Genomic DNA, 20315 nt, shown 5'->3' with positions numbered 1-20315 from the left:
AAAAATATGTCTATTTTAAATTCATCATATTTCACACTTGTAATTTTCAGTAGTCTCTTCTGAATGCTTCTAGGTAGGCAGTGTTGAAATGAATTGCCTAACCCTTTTTGGGACTAGCAATGCAAGTTATCAATTAAAACATAATTATAGTTCATGAGCATTTTTCTCATGAACCTGATTTTCATATTTAAATGACAGGAAGAAAATAGGACCTCTGTGAGTGGAATTGCCCTTAAGTTTCACATGAAAAATAGCTTAGAAAGATACAGCTATGAAAGTTTTAAAATTTTGCTTTGTTACAAGCACAGTGAAATGGTCAGAATTATTCTACTGTTCTTAATTGCTCCCTGCTATCACTCAAAAGGAAGTAGGTTGTTCTCAAAATAGTAGGTCCAGGTGTATAAAATTACCAGTCTTGACTGAGATTCAATTCAGTCAGTGAAACATGGCACTCAGGAGTCTGGAGGGAGGGGGCTGGTACTCAGATACCAAAAAAACATTGAATAGAGAGTGTAGAAAAGGATATGTGGTTCTTCACAAGCTATGATTATATGTTGCAGTGTCATCTAGCCAGATAAATGCAGTATTTTTTAGCTAAATAACTCCATTAAAATATTTTAAAAGTTGCACTGGTAAGTACTCAGAAACCAAAGAATTCTAAACTGAAGATGATATATAGCCCTTTACTTATGAAGCAATATTCTGTTTCTCAAATAAACCATACGGAAACAATTCTAGGAGGATTTACTAGCACCCTCTACTGCCCCTGTCAAGTGCATCCCCTAATCACTTAGCTACAAACTCACACTCCTTTTTATGCTGTATCTTCCTGCCCAAATGGATCTGGAATTCTTTTTTATTCATAAAAAAGAAGGTTATTGCTCTAACAGGAGAAGCACCTTCTCCTCTGCTCTCCCTCACTTTCCTGCAAAGTAGTCCTGTGTTTAGGGCATGGTTTTGAGCGGTAAGCTATTACAGGTTGAAATGTTTTCAAGCATGACAAGGATTTTAGTCTGGTTCTCTCATATCCTAGCCATCTGCTTTAACTACTATGCCACTATATTTAAGGAAGAACAACCAGGCTGCACATTAAAAAAAATGCAGCAACTATTTTTGTATTTTTTGCTCTAAAAGTACTTATCAGGTTCATTAGGGGAGGAATGTCTGAGTTTCAGATCCTCATAAAGTTTTAGGACTCTTGAAGAACCAAGCTGCTCAGAAGTGTCAGTATAGACCTGCTTTTGGTCATGCATGGAAGCAGATGTGTTTGTATGTGGGGGCTTTAAGAGTATAAACTCAGTCATATATAAACCTTGGATGTCTCTAGGATTTGGCAGCAGCACAGTCAGGCATTTGATGCTCACTGCTTTGAACATAGGTATCTCTGTCTTCTTTAGGGAACAACGTGACCTGCTGGAGCTTTTTGATTTTCCCCAGACTGGAAGACTACAGTTAATTTCCAAGACTGGAGTCTACAGTTAGCACTAGATATCTTTTGACAACTCTCTGAGCTTTCTGTACAATACAGATCTTTAACATACTAGATATAAATAATGGGTTTACTTCTCTCTGGAACATGCTGAATAAATTGCTAGAGTGTAGAAGAATATACCAAAAATATGAGACTTTAGAAGAATAATGTGACTATGAGGAAGTGTTGTGATGAAGACAATAAGGGATATAGTTAGATATACAGTACAAAGGTATTTTTGTCTTAGAGTATCTGTCTCTTCATGTTTATAGTTACTATTTAATTGCATATAGTTATTTGAACTGTTCTCAAGAAGTAAATTAATTGGGGAGTGGCATTTCATGCTTTTCATGCTTTTTTTTTTTTTTCATCTCTCTTCCTTTCTTCCCAGTGTGGAACAAATTGACTACGTATGAGTACATTCTGCAGCAGCGTCCCCAACAAGAGGCAAAAGAGGTAGACAAACAACTGGAATCTTGTCCCTCCCAAGTGAGACCCAGTCAGGTACTTGTTGTATTTTCAATCCATTTCTCAAAAAAACAGCCTCACTTGTCCACTGTGTCAAGTTTGCTTCAGTTCTGTGAGCTCCAAACTTTAGAGGCAGTTGCTAGGGATAAGACTTTTGAAATACTTTGGTGGAGTTGAGCAGGATGTGAGAGAGTCTAAGCCTGTAGCCTGAAGAGCAGTCTAGGCATAAGCAAGCACTGCTTTCAAAAGAATCAATCCCACCCATTCTCTGTCTCAGCTGCTTGTTTTGGGCCCTGCACTGTCTATTCCCATCTGCCAGTGCAGATGTCTGTTACAGTCTCGCAGTACACAGGGTGGGGGAATCTCATCTGTGTAAGAATAGACTTTAAAAAAAAGATAGTTGAGCTAATGTATAGATGGGCTAGCTCCCTGCTGTTTGGTTCACCAAGCAGTCACATAAATGTTTGTGTCACCACGAGAGCAGATGACTGAAGGGTGGGAGGGGTCCTGTCACTGGGAAGGACGGGTTCATCCGTTTTGGTGGAAGTGTCACATTTTGCTGGCTTGTGTGAGTGATCTCATGACTGCGAGTGAGACAGAGTCTAAGACTAGAGAAATTGGGGTTAATCATTGAGCAGCTGATATCAAATTGTTTTACCATCTTGAAAAAGAAAAGGAGACAAATTATGTTCAGACAGGACCTAGATAGCCTTGCTTTTCTTTGAATTGAGCTCTGCAGAAGTGATAAGTATCTGTGTGATTCCTGTGATGTTGATCTGTATCTCTGTAAAAGAGGTCTTATGCTATCATACTGTGCAGTGGCATATGTTGTATTAACTGAGATATTTGGTGTAACTTAGTTTGCTGAAAGGCAGCTCCATCCTTGGGGGTTCTCAAAATTTGACTGTTCTAATTGTACCGGCCTTGAATGGGAGATTGGACTAGAGACCTTCAGAAGTTCTTTCCAGTCCAAATTATTCTGTGATTCAGTGATCCCTTGTAACTCCATCTAGCTCTGTAGTTACCTATTATACAACCAGTTTTATATTTCATAAGAAATTAATTAGCTCTTGTATGTAGAAATACATTACTCCTGATTTGGAATTTCTCATTATCTCTGGACTCATTAATGGTTTTTCCCTATCAGAGGAAAGTGGAAAATGAGTGAGTTCCCTTTTTGTGTCATATGGAGACCTCAGCTTTTCATATACATTTTTTTACTGTCTTGGAAAAGTTGAACTTTCAGTTTGAACAGAGGTTTCCATAACAACAAAAATGTTTGGCACTTTGTCTCTTAGAGCTTTGCTTACTATGAAAATTAAAATCATAATAAAGCTTTAGCTCTAATCGTTTTCTTGTTACTGAATTTTGACTGATACTGAAAATATACCTGAACAGAGGTAGACTCTGTATGTGTGTACATTTGAGATGAGACTGTTCAGTGATGTTCTCCTGTGTGCACCACTGCTTGTGCAGATCTGTTTGAATAAGGTTAATTTGAAGCAGCAAAGCTAGAAGAGGCAGGGTGAAAAGGAGTTCTGTATTTCAGAACTACAGTTAATACCTTAGGGAACAATAAAGACTGGAAGATGCCCAGTAATATTGTTAAGAAAAATGTTAACCCACCAGATTTTTCTTGTTTCTAACATAGCAACCAGAGATAAACACAAACAAATAGATTGGAGTAGCAGTACACCAAGTGACTTGCCTTTTGTGAACTAAGTTCTGTTGACTACAGCCTTTTTTAGCTTGAGCATACAAATCCTTTGTAATTGATCCAAGATTTGCAAGCATAAGATGGAAATCATGCTGTTCCCACCTTTGTCTTAACTGTTCATTCATTTTAGGGAATAAGAAGAAGCATGCATTTCCCCTTTAATACGTATATTTGAGCCTCATTCAAGCCTGGGTGTTGGTTTTGGCTTCAGTTTTACACATTTGTCTGTTGAGTCTCCATCCACATTCACATTAAAGGATTCTTATGCACTTGTAAAGATCCTTCTCAGAACACTCACAAAATAAAAGTACTAAGTTTGCACACTTAAGTGGTTCAGATATCAAAAAAATGCAAAAAAGTTAGAAATACAGTCTTTGCCTCTGTAGTGATAGCCAAAGCAGCATGTGTATATGGAACCATCAATACAGTAAAAGACAGGTGAAGGTCAAATAGTATGGGATATAAGATGAGGTTTACCTCCTATAGAATAGTACTATGATATTTTCTTTTTCATGATTTGAGGAGTCATTGAGGATTACCCTATGAGAAGCAGGTAGTTTTTTATTTCCTGGATACAACTCTTCAGTTGTGAACAGTGTGAACAGACATTTCTATTTTGCTAGTGAAACATCATACATATGTTAAACTGACAGGCATTTAATACATTTTAAAAAATAAAAGGGCTTTCACTATGAGTTATTTATCTAGTCTCTTGAAAAAATATCCAAATTTACTGAAAGTTATAGGGATAATTAAGAAAAAGATCTGGAAGTAATACTATGAAAATAACCCTGAAAATAACGTAATACCAAATGTATGGCTGAGACCTCTACAGATGATGCTGGAACATAATCCCTTAAAAAATTACTTCCCTCACTATTTGAATAAGCATAATAAAGCATGTCCACCAAAGTGGAGCCTATTTTGAACTAAACTTACGGGTTGGTTAGCCAGCAGTTGTATATTTTTGTAGTTACTTTTGTCTCTAGAAAGACATTGCCATATAGACTCTAATTCTGGGACAGACAGTGAGAGGTGCTGATAGGATGGTATCCTAAAGAGTATATCATTGCATTACTCTGTACCATAGGTTAGAAATTCTGATTAATAGCTATCTTTGCAATAATATTTACTTTATGATACTGTTTCTTTATATTATGGATATCCTCACCATAAAAGTTATGTTTCCTGCCCATTATATCGTTGTTGACTTGCTTTGGACACTAATTCAGGCTGGTGAGATTTGATTTTAAATGCTAAACAAATTTTACTCTGCTTCCTTCACATCTTCAATATTGTTTCTATCTTCTAATATCTCGTCGAGGTCAATCTAATCTTCACTCTCAGCCTCAACACTCGCAGCAGACCCTGTTTCCCTGGGCCAAAGATCACATTTTTCTAGTTGATTCTGCTTCTCCTCCAACTTGACAGCATTTTAGGGTACTTTCCGCCACTGAAATGGATGATGAGAGTGACAGCTGCTGTGGGCAGGGAGCTGAATTTCACCAGAAGTTGTAATTGTAGAGCCTGGGAAGAAAGGCAGAAACAGCTGGTATTTGCCTTTAGAAGGGAGAGAGACTGAGCATGGCCAGGAACTGTACAGTGGCAATGAATTTTGGCAAACAATTGAGCAAGCTATTTGCAGTATGAGCGAGAGCTGAATCCTAACAACCCAACTGGTAAGGGTAGCTTCATCTTGCTGTCACAGTTGAAGGAGGTTGGATATGCTGCTGAGGGCTCCGTGGGAGCTGAGGGGGCCTGGGACTGTGTGCAAGAGCTGTCTAAGTGTAGCTTTTCTAATACTGAGAGAACATTGTATTTTCTACTTATCAATTTATTTCTGCTAGTTAGCCCTTGTGGTTTACTTTCTGTGGCTGCTTTGCTTATGCATATTTTACAAGGCTGAAATGGACAAAATGGATTTTAAAAAGCTCTTTTATTCCCTTCTTGGAAAGAGTTGTTCATGAAACACTCAAGATGTATCATTTATTAATCTCCTTTGAACTGCCAGGCCTGCAGTCCTGTTTGTAGACACTAAATCCTGATGGTTTTCACTAACTGTGTACCGTAATGGTCACAGTCCTAGGAGGATGTCTCCTGCTGCAGCTCATTTCAGGCACAGTGTAGTTTCCTCTGAAAAGACCTACATCTCTCCCACTATATAATTGTGGGAATACAAGATTGTGTCTGGTCTCCTTCATTTGTGATGCCACGTGCATGAGGCTTGAATGTAAGCGCTAAGAATCTGGTCTCCAAGGAGCTTAGGCAAACATTTATGCACACTTGATTTTCAGTCAATGATGAGCAATGACCTGACCTGAGTTACAAGTTACATTTGAAGTTCACGCAGTAAATTTGTGAGGATTATTAATCCTGCACTCAAGTAAACCCTACCTATAATAGTGAACCCCAAATAGCATACTTCTCAAACCTGAAACCTTGGAAAGTTCATATGCTTAACACCACTAAACCAATCCTCTTCAAATCTGATGTGAGTACTTACAAACTAGTTGCAAATTGCCTTTCCTCTTTTTCTTTTCTTTACCTATTTGCACGACCACTAGAGCATGATTACAAAAATTAACATGCCTGGAGTCTTTTCAGTTTGGCAACTCTCTTATCAACAATTAAATGAGTAAAGTGACTCCAGACATTCGTGCCAAGATTTTCAAAAGTAGCTAGTAATTTTGGAAGTTTCTCTTCTGGCGTGTAAAGAAGATCAGTAAAGTTGATCAGACCACAGTGTGCTTGCCTCTGACACTGGCCAGTTGTGGATGCTAAGAAAAAGAGTACAGGAACAGAATATACGTATGGTCCCCATAACACTCTCCCAGCATATGGCAATAGTGTCTAGGGGCTTCTGGAGCACAGAGCTTCTAATGGCTTTGTACACGCAGGTTTCTCCCACAGTCTTTCCTTATTTTTTCTTGAATCCCTGTAACATTTAGCACCTGCAGCATCCTTTTGGCAGAGAGTGCTACAGTTTAGTTACATGCTGGGTCAGAAAATGCAACCTTCCTTTTGTTTGTTTCGAGCATACTTCCTGACTATTTTATTTGATGATACCTAAATATTGTAGTAAAGAGACAGTAAACAGCGGTTGCCCATTCGCTTTCTTCATACCACTCCTACCTGCCCTGAGGCTTTTCCTCTCCTGGCTGAAAAGCGCTGCCCCATTAGCTGTTTCTTGTACAGAAATTGTTCCATACCTTTGATAGTCATGTCAGTCTTCTCTAAGCCTTTATCCAGTTCTTCTGTGGGAGAAGGGACTGGAACTGTACAGAGTATTCAGTGTCCAGGCTGCCTATGAATTTATTCAGTGGCATGAAACTATTTTCTGCTTGTGTTTTTTATGTCTTTCCTTCTCATTCCTATCATCTGAAATGATTTCTTGGCTGCAGCTGACCGTGAACTCCATGAATTCTTTTCTAGTTCAGAGACCACTGCTTTTTATATAAAGTTTAGACTGCTTTTCCTATGTGCATTACTTTATATTTAGCAATACTGATTTTCATCTGCCGTTTTATCACCCCATAATTCAATATAACAAGAATCTTCTGCAACTCTTTGCAGTTTGCTTTCATTTTTATTGCCTTACGTAAGGGAGTATCATCAGCAGACTTCATCTCACTGTTCTGCCCTTTTCTACATTGTTTATGAATTTGTTGAACTGCAGAGGCCCTGGGTCCCTCAGGAACCTGTTTGTGTGATGTCCAACTTTGACTTCATTTTCTCAAGCTTGCTGATCAGGCTCTTCTAAAGAATAGGTCTCCCTGAGTTTGTTTAAGCTTAACAGCTAAAATTGCCAACTGCATTTTAAAATCTTCCCCATCTTTACCAAAAAAAGTTTTTTACCACAGTTTTTTTTTTACCAAAAAAAATCTGCCTCAAAATGTATGTGTGTCTTTATAGTCACTGTGCACTAAATGTGTAAAGGAGATTGTCTTGCTAGTTATTCAAGTTTAAGAGCAGCTAGGAAAAGTATAGTGAACCAGCACAGCACGCCTGTGTCAAGGTTCTCTGGAGCATGGTTTATCCTTCCTGGGCTTCACAAACTGCATCCTGAAGCTGGGCTTCATAAACAGCATCATTTTGTACTCTGACCATCTTAAGAGTGTACTGCTTTTGAGGGAAAAATGGAAGCCCTTTTCTGTAATGTAGACACTTGGATTTAGGAGGCTTACTTATCAAACCTTCTTATATATTTACAAAGGTATGTAATGTTAAAATTCAGGGCAGCATTACTTTGAATTCATCTATACCTAAGTAAAATGAGTAAGGTGAAGCATTCTTGTCTGAAAAAATAGCACAATATTATTAGCCATACAAGATTCACACAAGAAACAGAAATTACTTTACTTTTTTCCTATACATTGCGTGCTTTCTTTTTGTCACCTCAATTCTGAATGAAAAAAATTTTTGCATTTAATACTTAACTCCTATTATTGAACTGTATGACTAATGAAGCTGTTAAGTGAGATTTTGAGTTTGGTCCCAAGAAATGTTAAGTTGATCTCCATAACTCTGCTGTGATGTGATTGTAAGTTGAGTCACATGAAATGCTGGCTGGGGCTGACTGGGACCTCTGATTCTCTCAATCTTGTTTTCCCATCTTCTTAAGCAGCAGTTTCCTCTGCTGAGTTTCAGCTGTGCTCCTTGTAAGTGCAGACAATCCTTGGCATGGGGCTGAGGAAGGGGGAAGAAAGCATCTCTGTAGTGCAAATCTCTCTCCTCCACTGTGTGTCCATATTGTTCTGAAAATGTTAATTCTTCTCTTTTTCAGGAAGCAGGCTTTTTTTCAGGTAACCCTGGCTATACAGACCCTGATATTCAAGTGGAGGACTCTCCAGCTGTAACTTCAGGAAAAGAGTGAGTAAAGTTATAGATAGGAGGCTCCCAGCAGCATGTTTGCTGAATAGAAAGTTATCACCAAAGTCATTGATGGTCCCTGAGACAAAAATACTTAGAAGGGTAAGGAGCTCCAATATTTTGACCAAGGTATGCTCAAGTCTCTGAGTTTCAGGAGGGTAAATGCCTGCAGAAGTGCTTGCCTTCCCTCCCCCGGGAAAATATCTTTCCTGGAAAACTCTAGACTGTTTTGTTTTAAAATTACTCTGAGGCTGCCTCAAATAGAGCTGGGAGCTGCATTTAAACTTGTATCAAAGCTTCAGTGCAACTTGAAAGCAAGATGGTGAGCTTTGTCATAGATGCACCCTTGAGTCTGCTTTGTGAGCAAAAAGGGAAATGTGGAAACCTGTTAAGTTTGTGATTAGGCTTAGAGAGCTTCTGGGTAGGAAGTGACAGTGAATGGTTTTCTGAGGTTGCCTTGGAATTAAACAGAAAACCCAGCTATTGCAGTTTTGAGAGCTTGTGCATACCTGGTCATCTGAGTGGCCTGTACAAGGCATATCTATGAAAGTGTAGCATTTGGGTACATCCTTAACAATTCCTATTTTTTTGCAACAGGTCTAAATTAAAGTTGAAGTCTAGCATGATATCTAATTTATTTATCACTCAGACCCTCATATTAGAATATTCTTCATATTCAATTAAAAACATAAGAAGATATACGGAAAGTTCAGCTAAAATTTACCCTAAACCTGCACTTTTTTGCTACAATGCCTCAGTTCAACAGCTAATCACATGACCTGCTCAACACAATGTCCTAGCATGCTTTTGCATCAGAAAATAAGACCTTAAACTGTTTCTATTCCCCTTAGATTTTTTCTTGAATATATTATTTTTGTCCCTTAAAGATTGTGACCCTTTCAGACTGTTTCCCTGGAAAAAGTCTACTATAGAAAACACTCCCTTAGAAGCCCTTTTTTCATCTGGGGAAAGAAATCAGTCTCAAAAACATCTTCAGGTTGAGTTCATGCTGATTTTGCATTTACACCCCTACATCTGTATATCTCTTCTCAAGCAATAAGGTTTATCTATCAAAATCAGTAGTTTCAACTCCATGTGGAAGCTAGGTGACATCACAGAGTACTAATAATATAGTGTGCTGCTAAGAGCCACTGCTTCACAAAAAAATGGTGTCTTCTGTTATCAGCTTAAATTTCTGGGTAGATTTGTGCAATAATTTCTATATTGAGCTCATTATAATTACAGAGTTTTAGGGAGTCAAGAGACATGAGCCACAACATTTACAGCAGATGAACTGCTTTCCTTTAGGAAAGCACTTATGGTAAAAAAGCATCCTTGTCTCTTAATTAAGCCTTGCCTATTAACTCCTGGCCCTGGGGAGGGGGGAGGAAGCCCTTCAGAGTTTGTGCACAGTTGTGCAGGAACAGTTACGCTGCAGTCTTGCTGGGAATGCTGTGCTGTGCAAAGGCTTCAGCCTGACTGAAGCTAGGTACGTGTAAAGAGAATGGGCATTAGAGTTAACTAGTGTTTAAGGAAGCATCTCATATATCTGCTATGTATTTTAGCTTTTCAAAGCTCTGTGTCCACAATGATGAAGCAGATCCTGAGCAGAGCTCCTCTCCTGACCTCCCATCTCTTCAGTCTGCAATCCCTTCTCAGGTAAATGGGAGACTTGCTGCATTCCATAACTTCTAATGCTGCCAATTCATGGAGTTGCGTGGGTGCACACTCACAGTAGTGCAGTCTGTTTGGGCTAACCTCCTTCATACGCATGCCCTTCCATTCCTCAGCATGTATGTACAGATATGGCTATCCCCTGCAGTCACTGTATCCAAGAGAGACTCTCCTGTCTTAGCTCACTCATATCATCAGATGCATTCTGCGGTTCCTTCATAAGCCCGCAGCTTAGCCGTAATGCATGCAGCCTGTACAATATCTTCCTGTTTCAATGCAGTTCAATGAGTGCATCAATACTACTTCATTGACATAACAAGCTGTATGCTTCTGTAGAGCAAAACTGAACAGTTTATACATTCAAATTTGGAGGTTAGATCATCTGTCCAGGGAAAGACAGCATGTGTGGATACAAAGCCCTAGTGTATAAAGCAGCTGTCCAGGGTCAAGTTTTCTGCTTTTTTGGGGTTCATGTCCACATTTTGTTCCCCCCGCTCCTTGATCAAATGGCAGGTCGTGGTGCTCTCTCCCTTTCTTCCAGGCTTATTAATCAAAGTCTTGTCATCTAAATGGTAAAAAAAAATTCCTTTTCAACTGTACTTGTATTTTGGACAAGAGTTGTCTCTCTCTTGGTATGTCCTGTGCTATGTGATTTTTAGTCCTCTTTTCTAGTTTGTCTCTACATTTTTCCACCAGTATCTCATATATCCTCCAGATGTATGAGACAACAGCCTAAAGGTATGCAAACACACAGAATTCTCTGTATGCAGGCAATGTATGTGTTCATTAAATACCTGTTCTCTATAGCTAGTCAGTCTATTTTGGGTTTTATAGTCAAAAGTTTGGGGACTGTTTAGCCTGGAGAAGAGAAGACTGAGGCGGGATCTTATCAATGTATATAAATATCTTAAGGGAGTGTGTAAAGAAGACAGGGCCAGACTCTTCTCAGTGGTGCCCAGTGACAGAACGAGAGGCAATGGACGCAAACTGAAACACAAGAAGTTCCGTCTGAACTTAAGGAAAAACTTTACTGTGAGGAAAACTGAGCACTGGACCAGGTTGCCCAGAGAGGTTGTGGAGTCCCCATCCTTGGAGATATTCAAAAGCTGTCTAGACAGGGTCCTGGGCAGCCTGCTCTAGGTGACCCTGCTTGAGCAGGGGGGTTAGACTAGATCATATCTAAAGGTCCCTTCCAACCTCAACCATTCTGTGATTCTGTGAGTCTTAAACTACAAAATACTCTTGGTCTTTGGTCATACCTAATGCTTATTTTAAAAAACAGGAGCAGTTAAAAGAGATAGCAATTAAAAAACCTGAGTGCCTCTTCTCTGAGCTAATGAAATGACTTCCCTTCTCTTGGACTTCTTGCTTTCACAGCAACAAAAAAAAAGAAGAAAGAAGATGCATAAAACTCCTTCCTCAGCAATGGACAGCAGATCTAAAACACACACTAGACCTTGGCCCTCTTTCCCAGATCCCCAGTCAGGTGAGAGTGCACCAATCAGCTCCTCTGTTCTATAACTGTTCCAGTTAGCTGAAATTTAAAGGAATAAATAGAAAGATGTTTTTAAAAAGTAGAGAGAAGAAAGAAGTGAAGAACACAAGCTCTTGTTGGGATACCTAAGAAATATCATGGGCTTCACTTTGGAAGCATATTTGTTGTAAAGAGCTAATGGGGTGTGTGATGCCAGCTTCTCCATATTCTTTATTAGGAATTACAGCTTTAAAAGAGGTGGGAAAGAAACAAGAGCTGCCACCAGAAACTGGAGCTAGAGTGAACAGAGGAGTATACAAGGCAGAAGGGACAGAGCAGCCACAGGAGAACTAACTGACAGGAAGCAAATGAAGGGAGAGACCAGAGAGCAATAGAGCATGTACAGAGGGGGCAAAAGAAAAGGGAAAGGAAGTGAAAAGCAAAGCAGAAAGCAGAAGGAACTTGTTGTAAAGAGCAAAACACTTGTGAACCTAAAATCAGTTGAAATGGTTATTTCTTGGAACTCTTAGTCCTAGAATAGCTGAGGAAAAGGACTGTTCTTACTCTTGATAGTTTGATCAAGATGTTATTGTAGCAGCACAATTAAACAATGACGCTTGTTCCATATTCCTGGGGAGGAAGTTGTGGTAAAAACTATTGTGATGAGGTCTAGCTTTACCAAGGATCGCTTTCATTTTTTAAGGAAAAATTAGTGAGAAGAGCAAAAGGGAAAAATAAATCTTCAAAACTGTATTAAGCTACTTAAGCAACTGTATCAGAAACACAGAAGGCAGGAGTTTCCTGACTCAGTAAAAAGAAGGAAGCAAAATACTAAACTGGTACGGTTCTATAGCCAGGAGTTGGGTAAAAATGAGGGAAATACAACCCTGGCAAAATTAGGAGAAATAAATATAAGATTCAGGAGGTAAAATATAAGATGAAAATTAAAATAGACCTTGAAGAACTCAAGAACAAATAACCAAGTACCTGATCCAGAACAGGTTTGAGTATTTTTATAAAAGAAAACACTCATAATTATGTTAGCCAAAATTTTAAACAGAAAAGGTAGGAGACCCGTGTGCTTCTTGACATCTCCTTGAATTGCAAGAAGGAAACTCCATGGAGCAGGTTATGCTGTAACTGTTATTTTCCCTAATATTGCTGTAATCTTCAGTGCGCAGCAGTTCATCTGTGCAAATGAATTGATAGCCAGGCCAGCTGTCTGGACTGCCTTTCTGATTACTGGCAGACAGAAATGAAAAGTGTCGTGAAAACCCAGCACTGGGAGGAAGTTAACTTGCCTAACAAGGGAGAATGAGTGGGTACACTGCTGAATGCAGAATTCTCTACATTTTCATATCTAATTTTGCATAAATATGAATGATTTCCTTTAACACTACTGGATCAGCCAAATCAAAGTTCCTGGGCTTGTTGATGTCTGCATGGGGCTGAGGGAAGTCTCTCTCTTCTGATGCTTTCTTTTCCATTTCTTTCCATCTTCAGAGTTCCTGGCCACAGCTGCTGCCACCTCATCTTCCCACAGCCATCGCCTCTTAGTGCCAGCTTTTCCTGTGAGAGCTGCTTTTCCCCCTGGCAGCATCGGCCCCATCCAAGCAGCGGGACCCCCTGCTGACTATCACTCAGAGTCTGCCGAGTCCATGGATGAGATTCCTGTGGCTCAGACCCGCCTTGGGAGCACAGCCCTTCATAGACCTTCCAAGAGTAGCTCAAGCAGTTCTCAACACTCTCCCTTGTCCACAGGCAATCCCAGAGGTGACAGGGAGAAGAATCTATATTCTGGGCACAAGGAAAAAACGAAAAGCTGGCAGCAAGACAGCAGCATGGAACAAGACCTGAAACTTGTCTCTAAGATCCCTGCTGTGTTTGTAAGTAAGAGCAGTGGAGAGCCTCATGTCTCTCAGCCCCAGCCTAGTGAGAGTATGTCTGAGCCACACCACAGAAAATGCACCACCAAGCTGTACATGGGCAGACAAAATCCATGCTTAAAGGACATAAGGACAAACACCACAGCAGCCTAGTAATCAGCCCTCCAAAGCCATAACCTTGTGGGACAAGGAAAGAGGTTCTCATTCTACTTGTATGTTGCTGTTCAAAGATCTTGACTCCAGTGACTCATCTTATTCCCTGGAGTCAGCAGAGTCCCTTTGCTTGATACTGTCCCCCTTCCAGCAGACCCAGCTGAGAAACAGGAAAAACCCTGCTGCATCATTTTTTCCAGCTGCTACCTGCTTCTAAGCCAGGAGTGGCCCTTAACCCCATTCCACTCTCCTTGTCAAGGGGGAACAGACTCCCCTGATAGGGATGTGCTCAGGGCTGTCACTGATGATGGACTGCAGTGTAAGTACTCTGTAGAGTGCTGAGGGACTGATCCCTAAACTCTGTGCTTACCATCACACTGCAGCAAAACATTTGGTGCTGCCTGACTAAAGGCAACAGGCATCAGCGTGGCAAACCTGAGGTGGGTACCTTGACATGTTCCTAAAGAAAAGTACTTTCCCAAGTAAAAGGCTGCAACCTCCTGGCACTTTGGAAACTAATACTGCAGTAAATTTCATAGAGAATGTGTGGGGAGAAACAAGACTACATCTCTGCTGTTCTGTGGCACCCTTAAAACCAAATTTCCCATCTGCCTACACCCAGTCAGTCTTTGGATCATGCTGGGGGGGGCCTGAGCAGATGATCAGGGAGTAACCTCAGAATTTCTCTGTCCCTATACCACTTTCCACTGTGCACTCTCAAGCACTTTTGCCAAATTCACCAGCATGAACTCTGTAAGGCAGTGTAGTTTGTACATGACTGCACCTTTCCACCAGCCTGCTGTGCCCCACAGTGCAGCTTCCTTATCAGAAAATCTGGAATGAGGCAGGTTCTGTAATCTTTCCATTTTCTGGGCTGCCAAATCAGCAACAGTGCACAGCCAAGCTTGGAGTCTGTACTGGCAGAAAAATCCTGCACGAGACACTGGGGCATATAGCCAGTGCCTAGAATCACAGCACTCTGTCTTCATGGTGACAAGCAGCGCTACAGAGCCTATGCTTTCCCTGTCCTCTTGGCTTCCACAGGCAGCATGCCCTGCTCCAGATTCCTGGCTGAGCCCTGAGGTCAGGGTTGCCAGGAAAACCCAGTCTGCCTAGCAACCAGCTACATCAGAGCCCAGGATACTAGCTAATCACACATCTTGATGGGCCTTGCCACCAGCATGTATGTGCCTGGCACAATTTGTCATTTGGCAGCTACTGAACCTGCATGGCCCATGCCTCCCTGGCATGGCTATCACCCTGACCAGCAGCGGCTGGCTTGGCCAGTTGCACCATTTCTGAACAGGCCCCAGTGCTGCACGCAGCTAGTGTGTGTGAACACATAGACGGACCAGCGCAGAAGAGCAAACAGAAGAAAATTTTAATTACTCTACCAAATGTTTTCCATGATGCATGGACACAGCTGACTCAGTCTACCCCTTCCTCCATACTATCATGCTTGTAGGTAGGGAAGAACAAGACAAAGCATGGTCCTAAGTGACTCATGCTAAGCCTTTCCACACCTTGCCTAGGCAAGCTAGGAGTAGCTCAATTTGTGAGCATCCATCAGAAAAGGTTCAGAGCAAGCCAGGATATCTGGGGAAAATTGCCCTCTGGAAACAGTCAGCATAAGACTGGCAGGCTTGACCCCCAGCTCTGATGTGCCCATTTCCCAGCCCTGCCATTGCCCATCATCCCACTGCTTACACTGGCTTCTGCACTGCTCAGAGGTCTGTGCAAAGCCCACTTTCCTTGGAGCTCCCAAATACTTGACTGTATCCTTTCACAGCAGGATGGCATTTTGGCTGGAATTATTTTGGCATAGGATGGGCTTTTGGCCCAGACAGAGTTTCTTCCGGAGAGTTCACTTCAGCAGAGAGAGGCACAAGAGCATCTGCCTTATGTTGAAAACCTCTGCGCACTCTGGAAACCATGCCAGGAGTTGGGTCAGTTCCCTCGGGAAGCCCCGCAGCACTATCACATGGCCAAACCCATGAATCTGTGAATGCTCATGTAGTGGTCATTTCAGTGTAGCCCTTGCCTTGAAGGGGAAGGCAAAATGCTGCAGCTACTGCTGGAAACACATGATTCTTGCAGAATTGAAACTGGGGTAAAGGAGTCCTCTTGCACAGGTGGTGCAATATCCATGTGCATGTCACCCACAGCTTGTAGGTGTCATGTGCATGGCACCTAACATGTTAGGTGCCATTTCCTCTCTTAGGCTCAGGTTTAACACACCAGGAAGCTGGCAGAAGGAGGTTTCTAAGCATCTAGCAACTTTGCTTATAGCAGGTTTGGTTGCACCATCTCTGTTTCCAGGCTCTTCCTGCTCCTTCTAGTTAGAGAGGCAGCCAGGCCATCTCCAAGGTCAGTATTACTGGATCCCAGTCCTGTTGTCCCAGGCTCTTGGGCTTACTGACCCTAGGGCTGTTGTTCTGAAGGGCTAGAGATATGAGTTTTCCAGCTAAATGTCTCCATGGGGTGGGGAATGACAAAGTCTTGAGAGCTGTCCTGAGCCTTGAGAAGAGCTTGGAACTCTGTTGCCTCTGTCTGGGATAGGTGGAGGTCAGAAGAATGGGCTGATAACATAGGTGTAGACTGCAGAATAGGTATGAAATATGTATCTGACAAAAGAGGTCTGTGGACCAACCTTGGACCAGCTCCAAAGCCAGTTTTCTAGTCCCAAACTGGTCTGGGAGCACCTAGCAGGAGGCGGAAGATATTGGGCTTGCAAGTACAATTTTCCACTGGGGTCTCCCTTTCAGGCATGTGTTGAGCTTTGTTATTTAGCGCAAAGGCAGGCAGTCTTGAAATCTGATTTGGCGGAGCAGAAGAAAGTTTGTTCTTTATAGGAGCTCCATAATGTTAGGTTAAATCATGCCAACACAGGACCAAGGATTATGAAGGAGCTTTTGGGGTGAGCACAGACCATGTGGACAGTGTTTTTCTGTCACAGTTTTTCTCAGGGCTCTGGGAGCCCTGTCTTGGTCTCTAGGAAGGAACTAGCTTTGCCGTATTCCAGTTTGGAGTGGGAGACTGTTTGCTCTGTAAGGTGCCTTAGGAAGGATCTAGATGATCAAAGGCCTGGTGGCAGGTCACTGTTATTCCTTGATGCCTCAGCCCTAGCTTCTGTCAGAAATGAGCTAAATGGGGTGTATCTTGGAAGACAGTAGCTTTCTCAGCTCTTTTGAGAGATAAAGGATGATTAACACTTAACACTTGTCTTCACCTCCTGACTCAACAGCCTTTATCCCCCAAGTTCCTTCCTCTACCCTGCTCCAAGTCAAGTGCTATCCTCTGCTTCATTGTCCTAGACTACACCTTGCCTGGGGAGCTGCTGAATTTTATTGATACCAGGTGCATAGGTGTTCCAGAAGAAGAGGACACCCAGGCTTTGTATTGGACATCACTGAGATGATGGGGAAGCCAATGGAGTTATGCTGATGTGTCCTGGTCTGGCATTTGGGGATGTAGAGGTGGTCTGTTCTGCTTGGTGTGGGCGAAAAGGGTATAAAGTCTGTGGGGAAGGATCTGGCCTCAATGACCTTTGGCCAAGGATGGTCAAGGAACAGTGTGGAGGGGTGGTGTCATAGAGGTTCAACCTGTGGTCAGACTCTGCCCTCTTTTGCCCCTTCTTTTGCCATGAGGTGCTGGTTGGTAATGGTAGAAGACAAGCAGTACAGCTTATGGAAAGCCACATGGTGTGGGCGTTGTGTGTGGCACAAACAAGGCAAGCATTAGAATGACTTTGCTGGACCTGAAGGATTTATGGGGTAGAAGTGACACCCAACAATGTCCTATTGGTGTACAGTGCAGATGTAACTAAGTGTCCTCAAGGCCAACTGTGTGGCCCATAGACATTACCCTCCAGGCCAAGCACTCCCCAGAGAAGTCCTTGGGAACTATCTGACAAAGCAGTATAGATATGATCACTGGCCCCAGATTTCTTTAAAGGGCTTTCCTACCATTCTTTTCTGTTGCCTGATTTTTTACTCTTGAAGGAGCTGGAATGAGGAGCCTTGACTTTTCATTGAATTATAGGAGCCATTGGTCAGCAAAAATGAAGTCTCCTGTAGCTGTTGAAGTCATCATGTTTAAATTTCCAGGAGGGGATGCCACAGGTCACACTCTGATTGCAACTTGCCTTGCCTTGCAAGTGAATCAGCACACATTGCACTACTTATCTGCAGGCACCATGACATCTTCTCACTACTGTATCCCAGTTAGACAACATGCTTCCTGTTGTTTCTCCTCATGTCTGCTGTCATCCAAGAGAACTATATGCTAATGCTGGGCTCAGGATGTTCAAAGGCCAGCAGTCCCTTCACCCAGAAAGCATTGGTAATTTCTCTCCAGCAGGTGCCCCTGAGCAGACCTCATGTATTTTCTTATCCTTTGTCCATGCAGAAGCAGTTCTGAAGTTGTGTATGGAGCTCCTTATTAGCTCTGTTCACAATAAAATTTTCTATGCCCTTTGCTAAATAGTTTCCTCCTTTTTTTTTTTTTTTTTTTCAGTAGTTCATTTATCTGCCCAATTGATGGCTTCTAGGGTGTTTGGGGCAAGTGAAATTCTCCCTGCACTTCTGATATCCCAGCTGGACTTTGCATCTTAACCAGCATGTAGGTGACAGTGGCCCCTTCTCTGTAGAGCTCTGTGGACATTAGAGAGGGCTGCCTTCCCTGAAGAGTAAGGAATCAGCCACTTTTGTAAGGAGGCGTGTAACTTCAGCCTGGTTTCTGTGCTGTGGCAGGATAAGTACCATAGGGAGGAGGCCAGTCAGGCTGTACATCATGCTGCAGGAAGGTTGCTGTGTCCTTTGAGGGCAAGTGGAACTGGAACCCTGGCCGGAAGAAGTCTCTTGGATGTTCAGGGAAAAGTCTGGGATGTCCCAGGGTGGCAGCTTATGAGTACAGTAGGAAAGAGAGCGGATGTCCTGCACTGCTAGCAGTTTGCTCACAGGATTCTCTCAAGGAGTGTGGTGCTCACCCTCAGGTTCAGCATTTAGTTTCCTTCCTCTTTCCACCTTGTACTCAGCTGCCACAAGGAATCTGCCAGATTGAGAATGCACCTTAAGCCCTTACTTTTCCTGCCATGCACACAGAAACATACCTGAGAAGGATCTCTTCCCCCAGAGTCACTGACAGCCACTGCAGAGCCCCTTGTGTGGCTGGGCTGTACAGGTTCTGCAGACTTCTCTGCAAGGAGAGGGAGCCCATGCATTTCATTGGAGGCCAAGGAGATGCCCACAGGAGGCACTGGGAACCATGATCTAGGAGTTTTCCTGGGTGGTGAGGACATCCTTCTGCTGCCTTCAGCTGTGACATGAAACCTCCCTGCTAGCTTTCTTCATTACATCGAATGCTGGAGAGGACAATAAATAAAGGCTGAAAAATATATGATGCCTTGTCTGTGGATTACAACAGTCTGGTACTAAGCAAGGAGCTGGGCCACAGCAGGATGGGCTCCTGGGACTTCCTGTTTTGTATATGGACTTTGATCTGCTGAGTGTCACAGGCAGCAGGCAGGATCTTGTGTGTGGAGTAGAGTTTGATTTTGGCTGTTTTTTGGGTTTTGTTTTTCCACAATCACATTAAAGGAAGAATGTTGAAGCTGTATATTGGGCACCCAGAATGAAAATGGTCAGATCTGGGGTGGTCCTGGGCTTCTGGGAGAACTAGTCTCTGCATCAGATCAGTTCCCAACAAGGATGAACCTTCACAAATGCCATTCAACATCTCAGCTGTGAGAGCTGCTTCATGCTGGGAGGCACCTGGCAGGTGCTACCTTTCAATATCCGTGTGCCAATAGGACCCTGGCTCTGGGTGCTGTGTGTGGTATCCCACTGAGTCTTGGAAGTTTTCCATGGCAGGCAGCTGGTACCCTTCCAGCATGATCACAGCAGAGGCAGGCACAGCCTGGACTCTCTTCTTTGCCATGGGCTAGCCTGGTTCCTGTCCTTCTGGGACCCTAATACTGATCCCCTGCAGGTTAAGGTGCAGAAGGCATTCCTGCTGCTTCTGCAAGTTGTACGGCCATCACACTTGTGAGGAAGCTCCACAGCAGACCCATGGCACCAACTGAAAGGAAGGAGTTGCATCACTCCAGTGCTAGCAACTGGATACCACTGCAGAGGCCAGCATGTGAGTGAAGCCATCCTGACCAGCACACCAGGGCACTGCCTGACTGCTAGCTAAGCCCTTGCTACAGCCCAGGATCAGCAGAGAGCTGGGTAGGACGACAGCAGAACTCCTAATGCCTTCATGTCCCCCTGCTCCCCCACCCAGCTCTGCAGGAACGTTGAGGCTTGGCATCTCTGAGCACCTTTGCCAGCACTAGATAAAGCAATGTTGTCAGGGTCTACAGCCAGAACATGAACTCTCCCATCAGCAAAAGGCAGCACCCTGACTGGCTGTTTCCGCCAAGAGACAATGTGTTTTTTTTTATCAAGAATGAGCAATGCATATTCAGGGTGGTGACGGCTGTCTGGAGTCCTCTCCAATGCTGGGCTATAAATCATGATTCTTGTCCACATGCCAGCTGCTCTGCCAGGCCTTACAATGGGGTCCTTTCTGCACTGTCAGCCTATGCATGGGACATACTTC

At 42.7% G+C, this 20315-nt stretch overlaps 1 protein-coding gene across 1 annotated transcript in view; it reads left to right on the top strand.

Annotated features, from left to right (window-relative positions):
- Positions 1 to 19791, top strand: part of ZDHHC1 (zinc finger DHHC-type containing 1) — a 32104-nt gene extending 12313 nt beyond the window's left edge. The window contains exons 7-11 of the mRNA XM_067302783.1: positions 1863 to 1975; positions 8440 to 8525; positions 10091 to 10184; positions 11577 to 11685; positions 13177 to 19791. Coding sequence (XP_067158884.1) covers positions 1863 to 1975; positions 8440 to 8525; positions 10091 to 10184; positions 11577 to 11685; positions 13177 to 13712 — 938 coding nt within the window. The 3' untranslated portion in view covers positions 13713 to 19791. The remainder of the gene's footprint in view (positions 1 to 1862; positions 1976 to 8439; positions 8526 to 10090; positions 10185 to 11576; positions 11686 to 13176) is intronic.
- Positions 19792 to 20315: the final 524 nt, after the last annotated feature.

This window comes from Apteryx mantelli, chromosome 10, assembly GCF_036417845.1.
Source record: "Apteryx mantelli isolate bAptMan1 chromosome 10, bAptMan1.hap1, whole genome shotgun sequence".
NCBI classification, from domain to species: domain Eukaryota; kingdom Metazoa; phylum Chordata; class Aves; order Apterygiformes; family Apterygidae; genus Apteryx; species Apteryx mantelli.
Note: the sequence above shows the minus strand (reverse complement) of the source record. Positions and strands in the feature narration are given on the sequence as shown.